Below are 18,171 nucleotides of genomic sequence, written 5' to 3'. Positions count from 1 at the left end.
AAAAGCTGAGGCGATCCGAGGCGGCATTAGAAAACCAAACGAAAAGAACCGACTCGAGTCGTTCGAGAAGTAGATAGGCCACCAGAAGTAGCAAAAGACGGGGTCTAGAAACGAGTTCAAGTACAATCCCAGAACGAAAGAAGAAGAACCGAGAGGGAGTGAGAAAAGTATACAGGATTTAGTGGGGAAATGGAAAATGCTGTGGAGCATTTTCTGAAAATTTCCCTGAAGCGACAATAATGAAAACAAGGAGAGGTGGCTAAGAAGAAGATTCGAGTTTGTGTTGAGTTTTGATAGGTTAACAGTTCAAAAAACTCTCAAGTTAATTTTTTTTTTGCTTATATTCATGTACTACTTTATAAATACTATTACAATATATGAAGGAATTGGCAGTGTAAATTTAATCTTCAATTTTCGGATAAACATTTTGTTATCTCTATTTTACATACTTCTATATAAACATATTTTCAACAGTTCAATATCCCCATAAAATTGACTCTAAGACCTTCCATGCTATTCATCGTTATTGAATGTTTTGCATATCCAAACACTTTTCGTTCCTTTGATATTTTTTGGCACTTGGCATTAATTGTTTATGCAGTAAACAGAAACTTATAACTATTATTGAGTTCGAGCAAACAAGAGGAAATGGTAGCGAAATGGAGGAAAGCAGTTCAACACACCGAGACGAGGCCATGGTCAAAAGATGGCTGTTTGTTTTAGAATTTGGCAGTTCCCAACCGGCGATAATAGAGAGCACACACGCATGGGCGAAAATTCTGACGACCTTGGCTAATAAAAAGCGTGGGCAGGGAAAGCATTGCATAGATTATATAACTGTACCCAAACTATCAGCTGTCGCGGACCTTGAAAACCCTTATCGAATCTTAACCTTTTGCAAAAACTACGAAAATACAGCGAGCCCGGAATAAATAGAAATCAAATTCTGATAAGAGCACCTGTTCACCCCCTGCACCTTCCACACCCACACGCTCTGGCTTGCTCTATTAGCTATTTTTAACAAAAACAACAGAGGCTACAAATGTGGGCCATAGTCAATAAGCATTAAATGAACTGTAAATACTCTTTTTCTTTTTACAAGATTTGTTATACTACTTTAAAATACTACTATACTTTCTTTACCTTAATTTCTTTACTTTTTATTTCAAATCGTTTAAGAAACTTTAAATTCTCTTAAAAATGTCTCTGAAAGTATGCAATGGTTAATCATTTTCTATTTTCTGTTCAATTTTCTAAGTAATAGTTATTTGATTATCCAGTTCTTTAATATTCCTTTTAAAATTATAACTTTGCTGTTTTTTAATTTTTTGTTTAGTTCTTCGACATATAGTAATGGTAAAATATTTCCGATTTACGGTTTAAATTTCATCAAAATCGGACGACTATAGCATATAGCTCCCATAGGAACAATCGGAAAAATAAATGAAAAAATTATAACTTTGCTGTTTTTTAATTTTTTGTTTAGTTCTTCGAGATATAGTAATGGTTTAATATTTCAGAATTACGGTTTTAATTTCATCAAAATCGGACGACTATAGCATATAGCTCCCATAGGAACAATCGGAAAAATAAATGAAAAAAATTATAACTTTTCTGTTTTTTAATTTTTTGTTTAGTTCTTCGACATATAGCAATGTTTAATTATTTCAGAATTATGGTATAAATTTTATCAAAATCGGACGTCTATAGCATATAGCTCCCATAGAAATAATAAAAATATATAAAATAACTATCTAATAATTGAGCTGCAAATAATCATAGTTTCAATGTTTTTTTTTAGCACATTAATACTTAAAAAATTTAAAAACGTAAGTACTCTTCCCAAAAAGGGCAGTCGAAGAAGTGACGCGGAGGAACAAAGCGCAGAGAGTGAGACAGAGATAGATAGTGGAAAGGAGAAGCACATATGTACATATGTATGTATGTAGGAACAGAGATAAGGTGACTGTGGGCCGCGGAATTTGTGCTGCTGACCTTCATTTTGGTTTTGACGCTGATAACAAACGCTCACCGATAAGAGACTAACTGTCACTGCCGCTCTACTAGTGTGTGTGTGAGGGTTTATTGTTATTATTTAAGTTTGCTGGCTGGTTACGTCGATAAGGCGCATATTGTTCCACTGTACCCGTAATTCTCACACACAAACGATCCGATTACTAGCCATTATGGCACGGGCAGAGCCCCAAAACTATTATGCAGTATCACTTTTATCTGTTTCACACGTGGGTGGGGCTCTTGAAGGGGAAGTACTGTACTGACAGGGGTTACAAGGGGCTTACCTGGTAATCGCGAGGGCTTCGGGAAGGGAAACTGTCTGTGAAAGCGAAAAAAACAGTGAAATATTATGTGAGCAATACGATTAGGTTTTTATTACTTAATGCTATTTGAAGAACCTTGAGCAAAATTTATAAGCAAAACTATAAAGTGTGTGAAATTTGTTCACTTCCAAAAATTATTCGAGCAGTCAGCACTCTACATTTATTAATGAATAGTTTCTTCGGCTTGTATAATTTATTAAATTCAAAACTGTTAGAAAATTACTTTCGAGCCCTTTACTTACAATTTAAAAAGTAAATAATTTCAATTAATTTATTTAGCCCAATTTTTTCGCATGGCAAATTCTATCGCGAAATGTTCCCTTGTCTCAAGTGGGGGCAACCTTCAGAATATATATGTATGTACTATACAAATTTCGGCTCGTTCTTGTACCGATTGCCCCCTTCGCCATGACATCATGAACAGGCCCAAAAATTATGCGTAATCAACGACACAATCCTACCAGAACAACAATGCCGGAAAAAAGAAGCCACGCAAAAAAATTAAATTGCTCGCGTACGAAAATCACTAAAAAAAACCTCGGCAGAGCTAAACGAAAAAAAAAGAAAAAACAACACAGACGGAATACACACATTTTCAATGCGTAAGCCGCAAAATGGTTGGCCTTCAAATTGACCGAGTTCATGAACGCGGACGGACCGACGGACTCACGCACCTTCTCATTGTGCGTTAATTATATAGATACAGATACTCAAACACATAGATAAACCAAAAAAGAGTGATAGACAGACGGAGAGTTACGCCATCCGAAACTGGTTTCGGAGTTCTAAAATCTACTTGCCCAAATTGTTAACAACTTATCGGGGAAGTTTTTTTTTTTTTTTTTTTGTGATCTTTTTTGCTTTGCTACCCGATTTTTTGGCAAATTAAATCCAGCACAAGAGCCACAAGGAAATATGTATAAAAGATTCGTTCAACTTGATCAGAAGAGTACGGAGGAGAGAGAAGCCTTCAACTGCTCGTCAACCGATTAACAATTGCCAATGATTATAGCACAATAAAATAAGTAAAATAATATAAATTTGATGCCCCCACCACGCACTGAACCATTTCTCTGACATGTGCGTGTGGCGGCCCTCAATCTCAATTTATCGGTCAATTGTACGCCGTACGCCGCTTGCCGGAGAGTTGAAGGCGACTGCGTCAGGGACACTTCTTTATCGGAGTACTTTGATCCAGCTGTCGTGACTAAGTGACTAAGTAACTAACAGCCAAGCCCCATATACACCATTTACTGATAAACGGAATGAAGTTTTTCGCAACATAAAACGGGAGAGCTCGGTCGAGATACAACTCGGGATGGGGGAGAAAGCCAATGACATTTCCAAGGAGTTCACTCGCCCCATGATCGCGGGCAGTGATCGCCAGCGAGATCATGACATGGCGAAACTCTTTGGAAATTGGCAGAAAAAATAAAGTTATAAGAAAAGCAGCAAGAAAGGCTCGAGCTTTGAATAGCAATGTCTCTATTCGATTGCAGCTTTGTGTTTGGTTTTAGTATTTTAGCTAATAAGCTACGAAGTCTTATTCGAATTGTTGCACCAGTTCTGTCGTCATAAATCCTAAGAACTTTAGTTAAAAAAATGGGCCTGTCTGAAATATTTTTATATTCTCAAGCTAATGTAAATTCAGACAGTCAGGCATTCCCAAAATGCTGATAAGAAAATATACGCTTGTGTTTTGTGCTACCACCCTGTCAAGTCATACTTCACGAGGCATTATTAATAGCCTCTTGAAGACCAATAAAATAAAATACCATCTTCCAAATAACGATAATAATACATTTTTTGAGAGTTCACCCTCATTGAACTTGACCCCCACTTGAACCCCGGGATGAGATCTCCTCGGAGGTTCCACTTTCGTTTTGTCTGCTCGTTTATATGCAAGTACCTCCAGACTCGAACTCACGGATCCGGGGACTTGACTCTTGAGCTGCTGCCTTGGACTGTTGTCATTATTGAAATTGCATTAATAAGGAAGTTCAATGTTTATTTTTGTTTGGGTCTGGCGGCTAAGGGAAAATGTGCTTTTATTGTTATTATGCCGCTCGAGTTTCTGATTACGGAGTCCGTTGGACGATCAACGTCAGCAAACCAATGTGAAAGTGATCGAAGTGCAAGTGGGATTAAGGTAATAAGAGCTTTGATTCAAGGATGACGGAGGTGGGCTGGGAACTCGAAACATTATCCATATTTGGGTTTACGAGATCAGTGTAACAAAACCCCATTTTTTGAGAAATTATGTTAGATTTAATAATTTAATTAATAAGGAAAGAATCTCGAATACTTTTTCATATTTTTAAGGCAACACTTTCAAAGATCTAAAGATACCCCTAACACCATTTCCTTGCCTACTTAAATGTAGTCTTAAACACATTGTCCATTCTTCTCAATAAACAGGAGTATTAACAGCTAATTTAACCGAAACATTTTTCACGTTTCCCACAAAAATACCCCCATAAAGACTAAGAAAATATAAATAAGAATATCTGTCTGTTTTTGTTTGAAGGAAAACATGTCGTATTTCGAAAAGAAAAACAAAACCCTCCCGCCTGCCGAGGAAAATTTGTTGAATTTTCCCCCTCCTACAAATGTGCCGAAATGTTGAAAAATGGAAACAAGGAAAACTCAGTCAAAGATTATTTTTGGAACGCCCGAGAAAAACGGCGGATGTCTAGCCTTGAATGGGTCAAATGTGTGGGTGGTGGGTTGAGAGAGGGGGGAGGTGTTAGTTGGCAGGGAGGGGGCTTCTAATTTAACCACACGTGGCTCAACGATTCAGGAAATAAATTTAGCATTGACCTAGGCGAAGTTTTTCAGCATTCAATGGGGTTTATTGCCTTTTGGCCGTGTAAATATTTGATTTACATGTTTTCCGCCCAGTGTCAACGACTGAGAGTCAACGATCCTATCCCGCGGTTCCGAACTTTTCATTATTGTGAGTGATATAATTTTTAATTGCATGTAATTTCATAAATTTTCACTCCACCGAAGTTTTATTGAACTCCGTCGAGGGGGAGGGGTAGGTGGAGAGATTGTGAGATGGTGAGAGAGAGAGAGCGGTTATCTTTTACTCTCTGCTCGAACGACATGTGTTTCGCTCTCACAGCTGTTGTTCACCCTCACTGGCTTATACTGAGTTTATGCGGGGTTAAGCTAAGTTCATGAATTTGATAAAGTGGTAAGAAAAATAAAGTATGAACTAACAATAATCATATAAAAAATTGTCACCTCGTTGATCAAGTTCGTTTGCTTACTTTAGTAAGTTGATAATATTAATCTTTGTTTAGATGATCTTTGGTTTCCCTCAGTTGTCTGCTTGTTCATGGCTTATCATTATTATGTTAGTCAGTGGCTCATGATCAATCCTCTTTCGGTTATTTCATGAACTGATTGCCCCGCATAATTGCGGTATCTGAGGGATCGCGCTCTCCTGCTCGCACTCGCTTAGAGGCCGGCAGCACATGTTTCAAGTGGGGAAGTGGAGAGCGCGCTCTCTCTCTCTCTATCGCCGCCGACGTCGACGCTCGCTCCCAGGGTCGGCTGGCCGAAAAAACTGAACAAGATCCGCCGCGAATGTTGATTTTCCTTTCATTGACTAACTGCCGCTCGCAGCGCACAGATCGCTCCGCCTCGTTCCGTTCCGTGTCGTTGGTCCGATTACGACTTCGATCCACCTCGAGTCGCGAGTTTATAGCAGTGTAGTGATTAATCCGTGACAAGGATAACCCAAGAAGTGAATTACCACAGTTTTACAATCATTTTAAAAAGTGTTCAGAAAACATGACAACTTTGCCCGCGTAGGCTATCCCAATTTCAATGCAAAGGATAAAATAATATCTTACCAATATTAAAACAAGTGCTTGAAAAACCAAAACTATGCCTAAGGCTGGAAATTTAAATTAAAATATTTAAATTAAATTCTAAGAAATTACCCCTGAAAGAGCAAAATCGCAAGCAAAATGTTAATGTCCGCGGACAGTTCAGATAGCGCCAAGACCTCTGTGATCTGCAGCACAGTGAGTGCCAGTATGGTGGCACCACCAGCCCCAGAACAGCCCAGCACGACGGCACCACCCATTTTGGGTGTAACCGGTCGTTCTCACCTGGAGAATGCGCTTAAACTGCCGCCGAACACCAGTGTTTCGGCCTATTACCAGCACAATAGCAAACTGGGCATGAACGAGAATTACAATCCGGAATTTAGGAGCCTGGTAGCACCTGTCACAGATCTGGATACTGTGCCACCCACAGGTGTGACCATGGCGAGTTCTTCGAATTCCCCCAATTCATCTTCCGTCAAGCTGCCGCTGCCCCACAGCAGTGTGATCTTCATGAGCAAATCGAGTGCCGTCAGCACCACGACTGTGGTGGTGCAACAGCAACATCAACAACAACAGCAGCAACAAATGCCCCATCATTTCGAGTCCCTGCCCCACCACGCACAACAACAGCACCAGCCACAGCAGCAACAACCACAACAACATCACCTTCAGCACCACCCGCACCCGCATGCGATGTATCCCCACGGATATCCGCAGGCGAATCTTCACCACCCGGGTGGTATTGTAGTTGTCCCAGCGGATTCGCGTCCTCAAACTCCGGAATACATCAAGTCCTACCCAGTTATGGATACAACTGTGGCCAGTTCGGTGAAGGGAGAACCAGAGCTCAACATAGGTGAGTTTTACGGAACAGGAAAATATTGGACTAATACGATAAGTGCAAATGTTACTTAAATAAAAAGTGGGCCAAACTAATCTTGCATATTATGGATCCTTCACATTGACCCAGCCATTTAAGACATTTTAAAGCAATCATAAAGATTTTCCAAAATGCTGGAAAGATGTTAGGTAAAGCACTCAACGCATTTCATTCAAGATTCGGCTTAAAAAAAATAATGACTAATTTAAAAAATGTCGACTTATCAAAAGTGGTGTATTTTATAAACTAAGCACACTCATTTATACATATAACCTTTAAAATACAAGCTTTAAAATCACTAGGAAATTATTTTTAAGCAGCATATTAAAGTTAAGATGTCCGATATATAGTAAACTCGATCGAAGAATTGAAAACTATTTTGAGCAACATAAGTTTGAAACCAATAAGAAAATGGTATCGATCTCATAAAATAAAGCAATCTGATGATTTGCTTCCGTTTCAGACAAAATGTAAACCTTGAAAACCAAAAGTATGCACATAAAACGCCTCTACGAGTATATCTCAAAAATTATATATATATTGGAGGTATGAGAGAGAAAATCCGATCTCGTGTTTGTCGATCTGATTTGATTTTGACCTTCCCCCGCCAATTAGCATTAGGCGTATTAGCCCCGCAAAGCGGAAATTTGCAAGGTGGCGCCTGATAAAATAATTATAGTGACGTCACAGGTACCGCAATCGTGTGACCATCATTATCTACGCCATTATCATTATCAGTGCGATGATCACCGTTTAGTCAGTCACTTCCAGTCATCAAGGTCGTTCCGCATCCGAAATCATTTTTTTTGTTTAAGCGTCGAGTTCAAGTAAGTTCAATAACTTGAGCGCTCAACACATTTCGGTTTTTCACAATTTATATATTTATTTTTTGTTGTATTTAACCGAAATTATAACTGTACCAATGTCAGGCTTTTGTTTTATGACTAAAGGAAGTTAATGCACTTCATAAGCAACCGGTTTAAGTTGGCATAAAGACTTCAGATCCGATCGGGGCAATCACAGTTCAAGCGATGAGTCAAGGTAGTTCTTTCTATAATGGGGAACTGGTTGACTGTTGTATTTATTTCTGGCATGGGGGTAGGGTAATCTGTGGATTCCCTTAAAACTAGTCAGGAGTGGAACCTTGTCGTTTGTGTCGTTTGGGGTCTTGGGGTTGTTGGGTGTTTTCAAGGTGTTTATGTTAATGGGAGGAAACTGGAATATGGGGATAAGCTTAGTTTAATGATGAACTTTATATCATATATGTAGAAACATATTTTAACAGATTATAATTGATAAAATGTATTTAAGTTTTTGTGATATATTTGTATACCTTCTTTTAAATTTGGGCCCAAAAAAAAAAGTATGAAACATATGATCTTAATATTTTAATGGGACGCCAAAAAATTGCTGAACTAACTAATCTCACACTTACGGCTTATACTGAAATACGCCAATAAATTCAACACCTACTGCATGACACTCAAATCGAAAGTGAAAACCAAAATTATATTTATATGTTTCTCGATTATGTCTCCGATATCCATTCCCCCACCACCATTTCTCACCCACTAACGTTGGCATTATTTGCTTTACTTTGCAAAAGTGTGTTTTTCCCCATGCCATCGATATTTATTTATGCGTTTGTGTGTTGCTGGTGTTGCATTTCACTAAGTGAAAAACTGGGCGAAAGAGATGGGGCGATGACAAAGTTGGTTTCCAAGTTCATTGCTACTCTGTGGATAGCGCTTCGGCGGATTTCTTTTTGCATTCGCAAATGAATTTCTTGCTGTTTGGGTTTCGGCCGGGTCGATGTGCATCCGTTTGCCAAGTTTCGCATTTCAATTGCCGCCAAACAAAGTGAAAAGCGCAGCTTGACTGCAGCTTGACTTGGCCGAAGCCAGAGACAAATTCACTTTTTACCAAGGCGACTGCGCATGCGCGGCCAATTTACGGGCAAAACAAAAAACCGGGTCTAGCCTCTTTTTGACATTTTTACATACATAGCTGCGGGTTAATGACTCCTCCAGGTGAACAGTGCACCCCCCACCGCCCACCCCTCTGTCAAATGTCGGTGAAAGTCAAGCTGCAACGCTACAATTGTCCAAAAGAAAAGTTCGCCTTGCCATTGCTCTCCACAATTTATTTGTCTTTTGCTTTATTTTATTTTATTTTAGTTTATTTTCTTCTTCGCTTTTCGCAGGCGCTTTTCGATTTTCGTAGGCGGCTCTTGAACTTTTGCTCACTTCGAAAGTTTACTCTATTCGAATTTATTTCATTTTCATTTTATTTGATTTTCGTACGATCGTGTTTATTTTTATTGGCACAATTATTTGTGCATTTTAGAAATTTATTAAGCGGCCAAAGACCTGAAAGTGAAAACCATCGTCAAAACGAAAGTAATACATTTTGTGTTTCTTGTTGCAATTTATTTGTAGGTAAAGCTTTTTTTTGGGCATTTTTGGATACTTTTACTTTTGGCTAATTGCTTTGATAGTTATAGACACTATAGTGATGTAGACTTAACACAAAATATGTTGTGTGTATTAATAAAAAAGCAAAGCCATTCATAACCTGAAGTCTTTGTTCTTTCGTCTTTTTTTTCTTACTGAGTTATTTTTAAAATTATGCGAATGACACACGCACATTTATTGCAAAAATTACACGTTCCCACGCCTCGATTATTAACCCCCAACAAGTTCAATAAATTAATGAAACCCAATAAAAGTGCAGGGCACCCAAAAACAAAACAAATTCGAGGATCAATGCACTCAGCATTCTCCTTAAAAATTATGTTTCGTTGAGAGGTCATTATTGCCAATCCCGCCAAAAGAATAACATTGCATAATCAACATTTTTGGCGGCAGTTGTCAATTCAATGAACTCCGCGCGAAGGTGACTAAAAAACGCGCCCACTTTACAAGGTGTCTCCCGCATTTCGAGCTGACCTCAGTCGCGTTTTTTGAACTTGACGAAAATGTTGAATAAAATTTTTTATTCTTGACTTGATTAAACGATACATTGAACTGGCGCTAAAAAAAATAAGCAACAGAAAAACCTGTCCGAACATTTCCGCATTGAAGTTTGTAGGCAGAGCGAGAACGCTTCTCTCCTCCTCTCTCTCTCTCCTGCACGCGCGAAATTTTTATTGATTGAGCGAGAAAGAGAGAGCAGCAAAAATTTCAATGTCAAATTTTTTTTTTACTCACACAGAACATTGCCAATGTGGCCATATCTCTCTCTCTCTCTCTCTCTTCAGCGATCTTCCCTCTCGCTCGCTCTCGTATTAATAAATATTTTGAGCAGTCGAAATTTGGTTGTCTGCGTTTTTTCTGGTATGTGAGTGTGTTTGCTAGGGGAGCTGCCATTTGTTTGGCTTATTTCTAGTATTTCTGATAGTGCCCGTTCCACCTCTTCGCAGACACCCCCAAAACCGCTGCCCCTTTCCATATCTGTGTGCGTGTGAAGTGAATGAAACTTTCAAGGTCGCCTCCTTGCGCTTGTATGTGTGAGCAGTGCGTATTAGATAATTCCCATAGATTATTTGGTAAGCTAAAATTTCACAGTGGCGAAATATTATTTGGAACTTATTTATAATGGGAGGTTTTAACATAAACAAATTGAGTCATCGTATGGCATAATATAAATCGTAAAATACATTTATTTTAAAGCTTAGAAATACAGTAACAGAGAAACAATTCACATAAATTGTGCAAAAATAAAAGAACCCATTATACATTATAGAATTCAAAACCAAATTTCTTGGCCCAACAAATTTATAAATTTAGCAACGAACATCAATAAATTAAGTTCAATCAGCCTGATTCAAGGTCTAGCCAACTAAAATCCCTAAACAATAGCTTTTGAGTTCGATCGATCTTAGTGAATTTCGAGTATCTTTATCACGGAGATCTTTCAACCACGCCCTCAAGCACCTACCAAGCCCCTTCCTTATACGCTTAATTATTACACCGAAAAAACAGAATTTCATTTAACAAGCTATTACACGTGTCGCCGATTAGCGAATGCCAAGTTCCCAAGGCGATGAAACAGCGATAGAGGAAGAGAAAGAGACGGCCAAACAGAGATAGGGAGGGGGCAGACAGAGAGGCCTCTCCACTGACCTTGCTGCCTTTTGTTTATAGAACACAAATTGGTAATCCATGAGCGAATCTATTACAAAAGCAAGATCTTGCCAAAAAAAAAAAACCTATCTTTATATAAATCACAATGCCAATGACGTAAGCCATACGATTCCGAATAGGTTTCCAAACTAGGAAAGAAAGAGTGGCCGAGTACGAGGGAGATGGGAACAGAACGTGGCATTCTTTATTCTCTCAACGCCCCCAATGAATTATTTTTAAATGTGTGCCACGAAATTCCCCCAAAAACAAATACAAAAAACAGCACAAAGGAAACCCGAACGACAACCATAATATTTTATTAAATAAAAACAACTTGGGATATTTCTGCCTTTTTTTTCAAGTTCAAATAAACACGACAGTTTGGAATGTTTTCCTTTTTTTTTTTGTTAGTTTGTTTTCCTGATAAGAAGTTCAATTACGTCTGCTAGTCTTACAGATAGTTTTTTTATCTGTGTCTATAAGGTAAAAAGGTGTTTATGAATGTGATGTTTTGGTGTTTTACTTCCTAGTTGTCTGAATCTGTTATGTGCCAGTGAATGATTAAGTATCTTGGAGAACAAAGATTGCATCAAAAATGCTACCTTTATGGGTTTTTAACGCATAGAAATAGAATGTTAAAAAATTGTTGCATCATAAATATATTAAATCAAAATTTAAATTAACCAATAAAGAGATAAACAATCACATTTGCAGTTTAATTAATATGCAATATTTGAACACATACTACTAACCTACACTCTTGTTGACCACTTATATATCTGCATACAAATATCTTTCAGTCTGGAAACTTGAAGCGAATTCAGTCAGTGGCGTGCGAGAGATCAGTGCAAGACCCCTTTTCCTCTGCTCAGCCTGCTTTGTTGTTGTCCAATGCAAAAGTGCAACGATCTGCAGTGCGAAATGTCAGTGAACTTGACGGCATTGCAACCGTATAGATGCTGGTTGTGTGTGTCTGGCACAGAAATAGCAAAAAGCAGATACAGATACAAGTTGCTCATGATCGTGATGGTCGTGACGATGATGATGGTCATGGCAGCGTGAAGATCATGAACATTGTTTGCCATTTACAATTGTTTACAAAGCGTGGCGTGTCTGATTGCCAGAGAAAAGGAGGAAGTACAGAAAGATATAAAAATCGAGAGAGGGAGAGGCCAAGAAGATCTTCTACCACTCAGAGAAAGACTTTCTTTGGAGAAAGAACCAAAGCAAACCTGTTCAAAGAAAGTCTTTCATTCATTCGCAAGAACTTGTTTCCGCCCGAAAGAAAGTTTTTCTCCTCTACTCTTTGTTGGTTCTTATGCTCTCTCTTGTTTACTTTCTTCTCGTTTGGTCGCTTTTTTTTCTTGTTTACCTGGCGTGCCGGTGAAAGTTACGTAACATTTCTTCGGCCAAGAATGAGCTCAAGTTCAGCCACAAGTTATTTTTTGTTGTCTCGCCCATTTCGTTTTACTGCTTTCTTCGTCTTTGGCATTGCGCTGGCTTTATTTGAAGAAAGTATTACGTCGCCTTTGGCGGACTTTCTTCGGATTATTTTGGGATTTGATAAATAAATAAATAAATAATAAATTTTTTGGAGTATAATTGATCACCATTAAATAAATACTTGAGATATTAATATATCTTACAATATGTTTTTTAAGTATTTCTACGATTGTGAAATTCCTTTTTCCCTCTGCTGAAAATGTTTTCCACCAGCTGCTTACCAGGGGTAACCCCTATATATATTATTGATGTCCTTCTATACTGTTTTCTGGTTATTAATCTTGACATTCTTATCTTTTATTTGCAGAATTCGATGGCACCACGGTGCTGTGTCGTGTTTGCGGGGACAAGGCCTCCGGTTTCCACTACGGCGTGCATTCTTGCGAGGGTTGCAAGGTAAGTTCTTGCACCACATATCCTTCAAGGAGCAGAGGGGTTGTCTCTACTGCGGGGGTGGTAGAGCAAAAGTGTGCTCGCCACGTGCAACTTAATGCCCAACCACCAACTTTGGTTCTGACATTGAACTCAGTTGACCTCGTTGGCAGGAAAAAATGGGATCAGGAATTACTTTAGCAGGGTTGTTTTTCCGTCTCTTTCGTTCTGTGCCTCTCCCTCTCTCCTTCTCCCTGTCAGCAACAGGCCCTTGCCCTTCACAAAAACCTGCGACGTCGTCTGGCGAATTGTCCTTGCATTAAATTGCGTCGCAATAAAATAAATCAAAATGTACAACAACACAATCCTGAGCAAAACAAATGAGACACAAAAAAAATTAAAATAAAATAAAGCAACCACCAAACCAGAACGAAACCTTCAATGCTGCCTTTGTGGATGATTCTTTTCATCCTGCACTGGAAAATCAAATGAGGGATCAATACATTGCGATAATAATTGTATTGAAGGATACAAATTGGAAGTGCAACTTGAAATACGATAATATTCTGATTTATTTTAGAGGTATAAATCAGAATATTATCGTATTTCAAGTATATATCTTAAATTTAATTTAATCTACTGAAAACGCCTTTAAGAGTATGTTTATTAAGTATTTGGCTCAGTGTGCTTCTTGGGCTCCTGCTGCTTTTAAAGACTCTGTTGCCGCCCTTTGTCGTCTGTGACATTGAAAATGCAAGTTCATTCGCCCAAAGAGCTGAACCTCTGGACAGAGTCCAGTGATCGTTTCAGTGATTGTTCCCTTTCCAGAGATGAGGGTCTCGCATGACGAAATCTTATTAACTCGAGCTTTTCCTGGGGATCGTGTCACGCCACCATCACTATAGCCACTCTGCACAACCTTGGCAAAGCAGTTTGCCCTATTCCCTTATATTCGCCGGCACTCGGAGTTCGAGAAGCGAGTCGGGTTTAATGTCTCAATGACGTCCTTGAATTGGGTTAACAGCCAGTCGAGGTTCCTTCTCGTTCTCGCTGCCTCTTTTCATCTTCCGTCCCTTTCTTTTTGTCTGGCCCTTGGCGGTCCTTGTATTTGTTTTTGCATTTAAACAGTCTGCGCGTCTTAAATTTCAAACGTTGCAAAAATAATAACACAGTGATCGCTCGGAAATTGAAACTTGAAGAAACTAGAAATCAAGGTTACCTGGGAAATCAGAAAAATATAGTATACATAAAAAAAAAAAATATTAAGATAAATTCTTAGTTTTTTGTTTTATACAAAGCTTAAACTTTGTGGGGAAATGTAGTTCACCCTATTGTTTTTTTTAACTTAAAACTCCAGATAATTACAAGTGGGCGAATGTCCACTGTATGTCCACATGAAAAACTCGAATTGATCTGCAGAGGAAGAAGCAGAAGTTCATTGACTTTGGACCAGTTTTTGTTTCGGCTTTTCGGGTTTCTTGGAACGTCTTTTGTTGTGTGCTAATTTATATGTTTATTATGTGAATGTAAATATATGTTTTACCGAATAGGTAGGCCTAAAAGTTTGTGTTTCCTTCGCGCTTTTTTGAAGTTCAAGGTTAGGCCAGGTTTGCCATCACCCTCCCTCTCACTCACGCGCACTATTCTTGTCCCCCTCTCTCCCCTTTGAGGAATCGAGTTTCGCAGATTGCTCATACGCCGCGTGGTGTGGTGGCTCGTTTTTAGCGGATATTTCCGCCCTGGCCATTTGTGGCTACGATTTGTGACTTGCCTGCCTACCTGATCTGCTCGGTGGACCTTCGTCTTGTCTATTGACCTCTATTTCAGAGACAGATTCTTTGGGTTTATGTTTTTGAATTAGTTTTTTTTGCGTTTTGAGCTTGACGAATGACTTCATTCGTAGCCAGAACTGACTCACTTGGCAACTGCAATTATATTCGGAACTCGTTTGTTTTAAGTCGAATTTTATATAGTTTAGAGCCGCTTAAGGGATCTTGACGCTTATTAATTATGGCGGAATAGGTTTGACAATATACATGATGGATATTTATAGAACTTTTTCGGCCTACAAGTTTAAGGGGTTTTAAGGAAGTTTAAGTTTTATTCCTTTATAAATTGAATTGTACTTTGTTAATAGTGATAAAAAATTAATAGTTTAAAATTCAAACTGCCTTAATTAGATAAATAACCGTTCCTATAAAACTCTAATTTTTGAGGCAAATGGTGGTGAGAAGTATCAACAATGTTTATCTATGACTCAAATCTATTTCCCTCATTCCATTATCCTTAACCCAAACTAGTCGGTGCCTTTCACACATTTATTGCCTGCTGCCTTAATGACCCAATTCCCGATTTCGTAACTAAAAAAAAATTGTAGAAGGCAGGTGATATTATTTGTATTTTTTTGGAGGGACCACAACGAAGGAGCGTGTGAAGTGGAGACGAGGAGGAATAGTCAAATAGATGTTAATTTCCAATAAAATGCCGGGAGACTTTTCTTTGTGGTCAGCTTTCTTTATTTCTGATTCTGGGTCTATTATCTAACGTGTTTGTTATTCTTTCCATATTATTTAACAATTTTATTTATTTACGCACACTCATGCATACATTTGTATTATTTTTTGTTTATTCTTATTTTCTTTTTTTTTTCTGCCGCTCGTTGTGGCTCTCTTTTTTCTCTCTTTTCCATTTCGCTTCGGCAGTTGTTGTTTATGCTTCGTGTAGTTTTTCGTGCGAGTATCTGTGTGAGTGAAGCTGCAGTTGTGTGCGTGCAGCAAATGTGAATGAACTCGTTCAATGTCAAAGCAGAAACAGAAGCAGCGTACGCAGCATAGGGCACGAGAAAGCAGGGGAGGGAGAGGCAGAGATGCAGAAAAAGAGACCGCGCTCTCACGCTCTCGTTTGCTCTCTCAGCGCCCTGGGAGATTTCCTATTGCATTTTATGAAGAGAGAGAAAAAGCCAGGAAAATGTGTTGTGATAGTTAATAGCCAAATATTTTCTTTCAGTACCAAATAAAAAAAAATATATAAAATCCAATTCCCATTTCTTACTCGAGTGCCTGTAATTCTCCTCCCTATCATATCTGCTCCATTTCATTGTTCCTAACCTGCATCAATTCTGGAGCGATCAAATAATGTTTGTAATATGAACAATCACCAAATGTGCTTGATAATCCCAAAAAAAGAAAGCAACGAAAGACAGTGGGATAACAAACTCCTAAAATAAACAGAAAAATTAATTTTGGGCTGGATTTATCAGTGAAGAAAATACTACATACCCATGTTTGCGCCATTCCCAAGATTTTATCATGGGAGACCTCAATTCTCATTTTGCTTTCGAGGTTTTCCACTTGCCTGCACTTCAAATTGGAAAAGCAAGAGGAAAAGCCAGGAAAACTAGAGAGAGGGCGCGAGAGAGAGCCCCATGAGAGAGCCCTAAATGTTGGGCTAGGACACACACTCACACAGAGACACAAAGGTTAACGCTCTGAAATGCACTTGAACGACTGACTGCAGTCGCAGTCGACGTCGGGCAGCGACGCCAGCAGCGACGCAGCGTTGCATGAAATTGTCTAGGCGTTTGTGTGAATGTGTGAGTGAGCATGAGGTGTGGCAGAGGGGTGAGAAAAGTGAGAAGAGAAAGAGGGGGAGGAGTTGCGATGAGGTTGCGATGGGGGTGGGCGGCACAATTCATTCGTATTTGGGTTGTGTATCTCCAAGGAAAAGTCTAGAAAATGCATTTCCTTTTCAATTGGATTTTAGAAAAAAAACAGAAAATTTATTTTCAAATTTCAAAATTTTTGCCAAATATTTAATAAAATAAATATCAAGTTAAGAACCACAAACATTTATTCTTTATGGCGTTTTAAAGAAATGTTGAACATATTTCGTAATTTAGCTTATTTATTAAACTGTGCTTAAATTCGGCTCTGGATTTTCCACACGTTTTAATTTTGCAACTGGGGAAACACAACATACACACACTCATGGACTAGTTGCAATGCAAAAACACTCTCCCACTCTCTTTTTCGCTCTCTTTGGCTTACGCATCGCTAGTGACGTTTTGTGCTCCGGTTTTTTTTTTGCCGACAAAAAGTTCAATGCACCTTGCAAAATTTGGGTCAACAACCTCAGCCTAATTGGGTTACAGGCCAGTTCAGCGATAACGTTTGCAGATAGATATATGTATATACCTTCAGATAACATACCGATGATCTAGGTCTTTAAAGCAGTTCGAATATACTTGAATATACTATTTTAACGATGCAGTACAAAAATCCATATATAATAAAAAATAATGCATAAGGCTTAACGAAGTTCAAAAAAAAAAAGCATGAAAAATTCGCTGACAGATCTGTAACATGTATTTGACATGGCAACCACACATAGTTTTACATGGCATTCTACACTAACTTATTGGCGCCACCTGGCGTTAGGTGTCTACCATGCGATCGAGCAGTGTGCTTTTTCTGAAGCACAAAAGTATGCAACGTAATACTGTAGATTGGTTGCGATTGTAGCAGCGAGCTTTTGAGAGCGAATAAGTAGAGCATTGAAATGAAAAAGCTCCAGAAAAAATACATAAATATAAATAAAACAATCCAATGAATGGTAACTATGGAACACATTTAAATAAGCAAGTAAGCATTCATTGAAAAACAATTTAAACCTTCCAAGAACACAGGAGCACATTTAAAATGGCCAACAAATAGCAAATGACTAAATATTCCACCAGTAATAATGCTCGCTGCTTAGCCAAGGACAAATCGAATTCGTTTACGTGTTCCAGCGAAAGAGTAATTAGTGCTGAAGGCAGAATCTAATGGCGAGCGAATTAATGGCACTGCCACGCCCACCAAGGCGGCCTTTGAGTTTTGGCCTTATCTACTGGCAAAGAGAACGTGCAACTGCAACTGCAACAGCAGCAGCTGCAACTGCAACGCCAGCAGCCACTTCTACTACGGCAAATGCAATTTGTTTCCTTTCTGTCTTTACGAGCGATAGTAAAATGTGTTCGAGGTTGTGTGTGTGTGAATGTGTGTGTGTGTGTGTGTGTGTGTGTGGTTGAGTGGCTGAGCAAATATATATGCATGGATGTAGATATATATACC

At 38.7% G+C, this 18,171-nt stretch overlaps 2 protein-coding genes across 4 annotated transcripts in view; both read left to right on the top strand.

Moving 5' to 3' along the window:
- The window catches only part of LOC128257326 (uncharacterized), a 150,245-nt gene that overhangs the window by 76,622 nt on the left and 55,452 nt on the right, over positions 1–18,171 (top strand). The window lies entirely within an intron of this gene.
- The window catches only part of LOC128257316 (ecdysone-induced protein 75B, isoforms C/D), a 105,175-nt gene that overhangs the window by 49,012 nt on the left and 37,992 nt on the right, over positions 1–18,171 (top strand). For 2 of the 3 annotated variants that reach the window (XM_052988275.1, XM_052988278.1), the window contains one exon: positions 12,996–13,084. In XM_052988275.1, the coding sequence (XP_052844235.1) occupies positions 12,996–13,084 (89 nt within the window). Of the gene's footprint in view, positions 1–5,949; positions 7,038–12,995; positions 13,085–18,171 lie in introns of those variants that run through there. The other variant, XM_052988277.1, reaches the window with a different exon arrangement.

The sequence above is a fragment of the Drosophila gunungcola genome (genome assembly GCF_025200985.1).
Source record: "Drosophila gunungcola strain Sukarami chromosome 3L unlocalized genomic scaffold, Dgunungcola_SK_2 000002F, whole genome shotgun sequence".
NCBI lineage: Eukaryota > Metazoa > Arthropoda > Insecta > Diptera > Drosophilidae > Drosophila > Drosophila gunungcola.
This window is presented reverse-complemented; position numbering and strand designations above follow the sequence as displayed.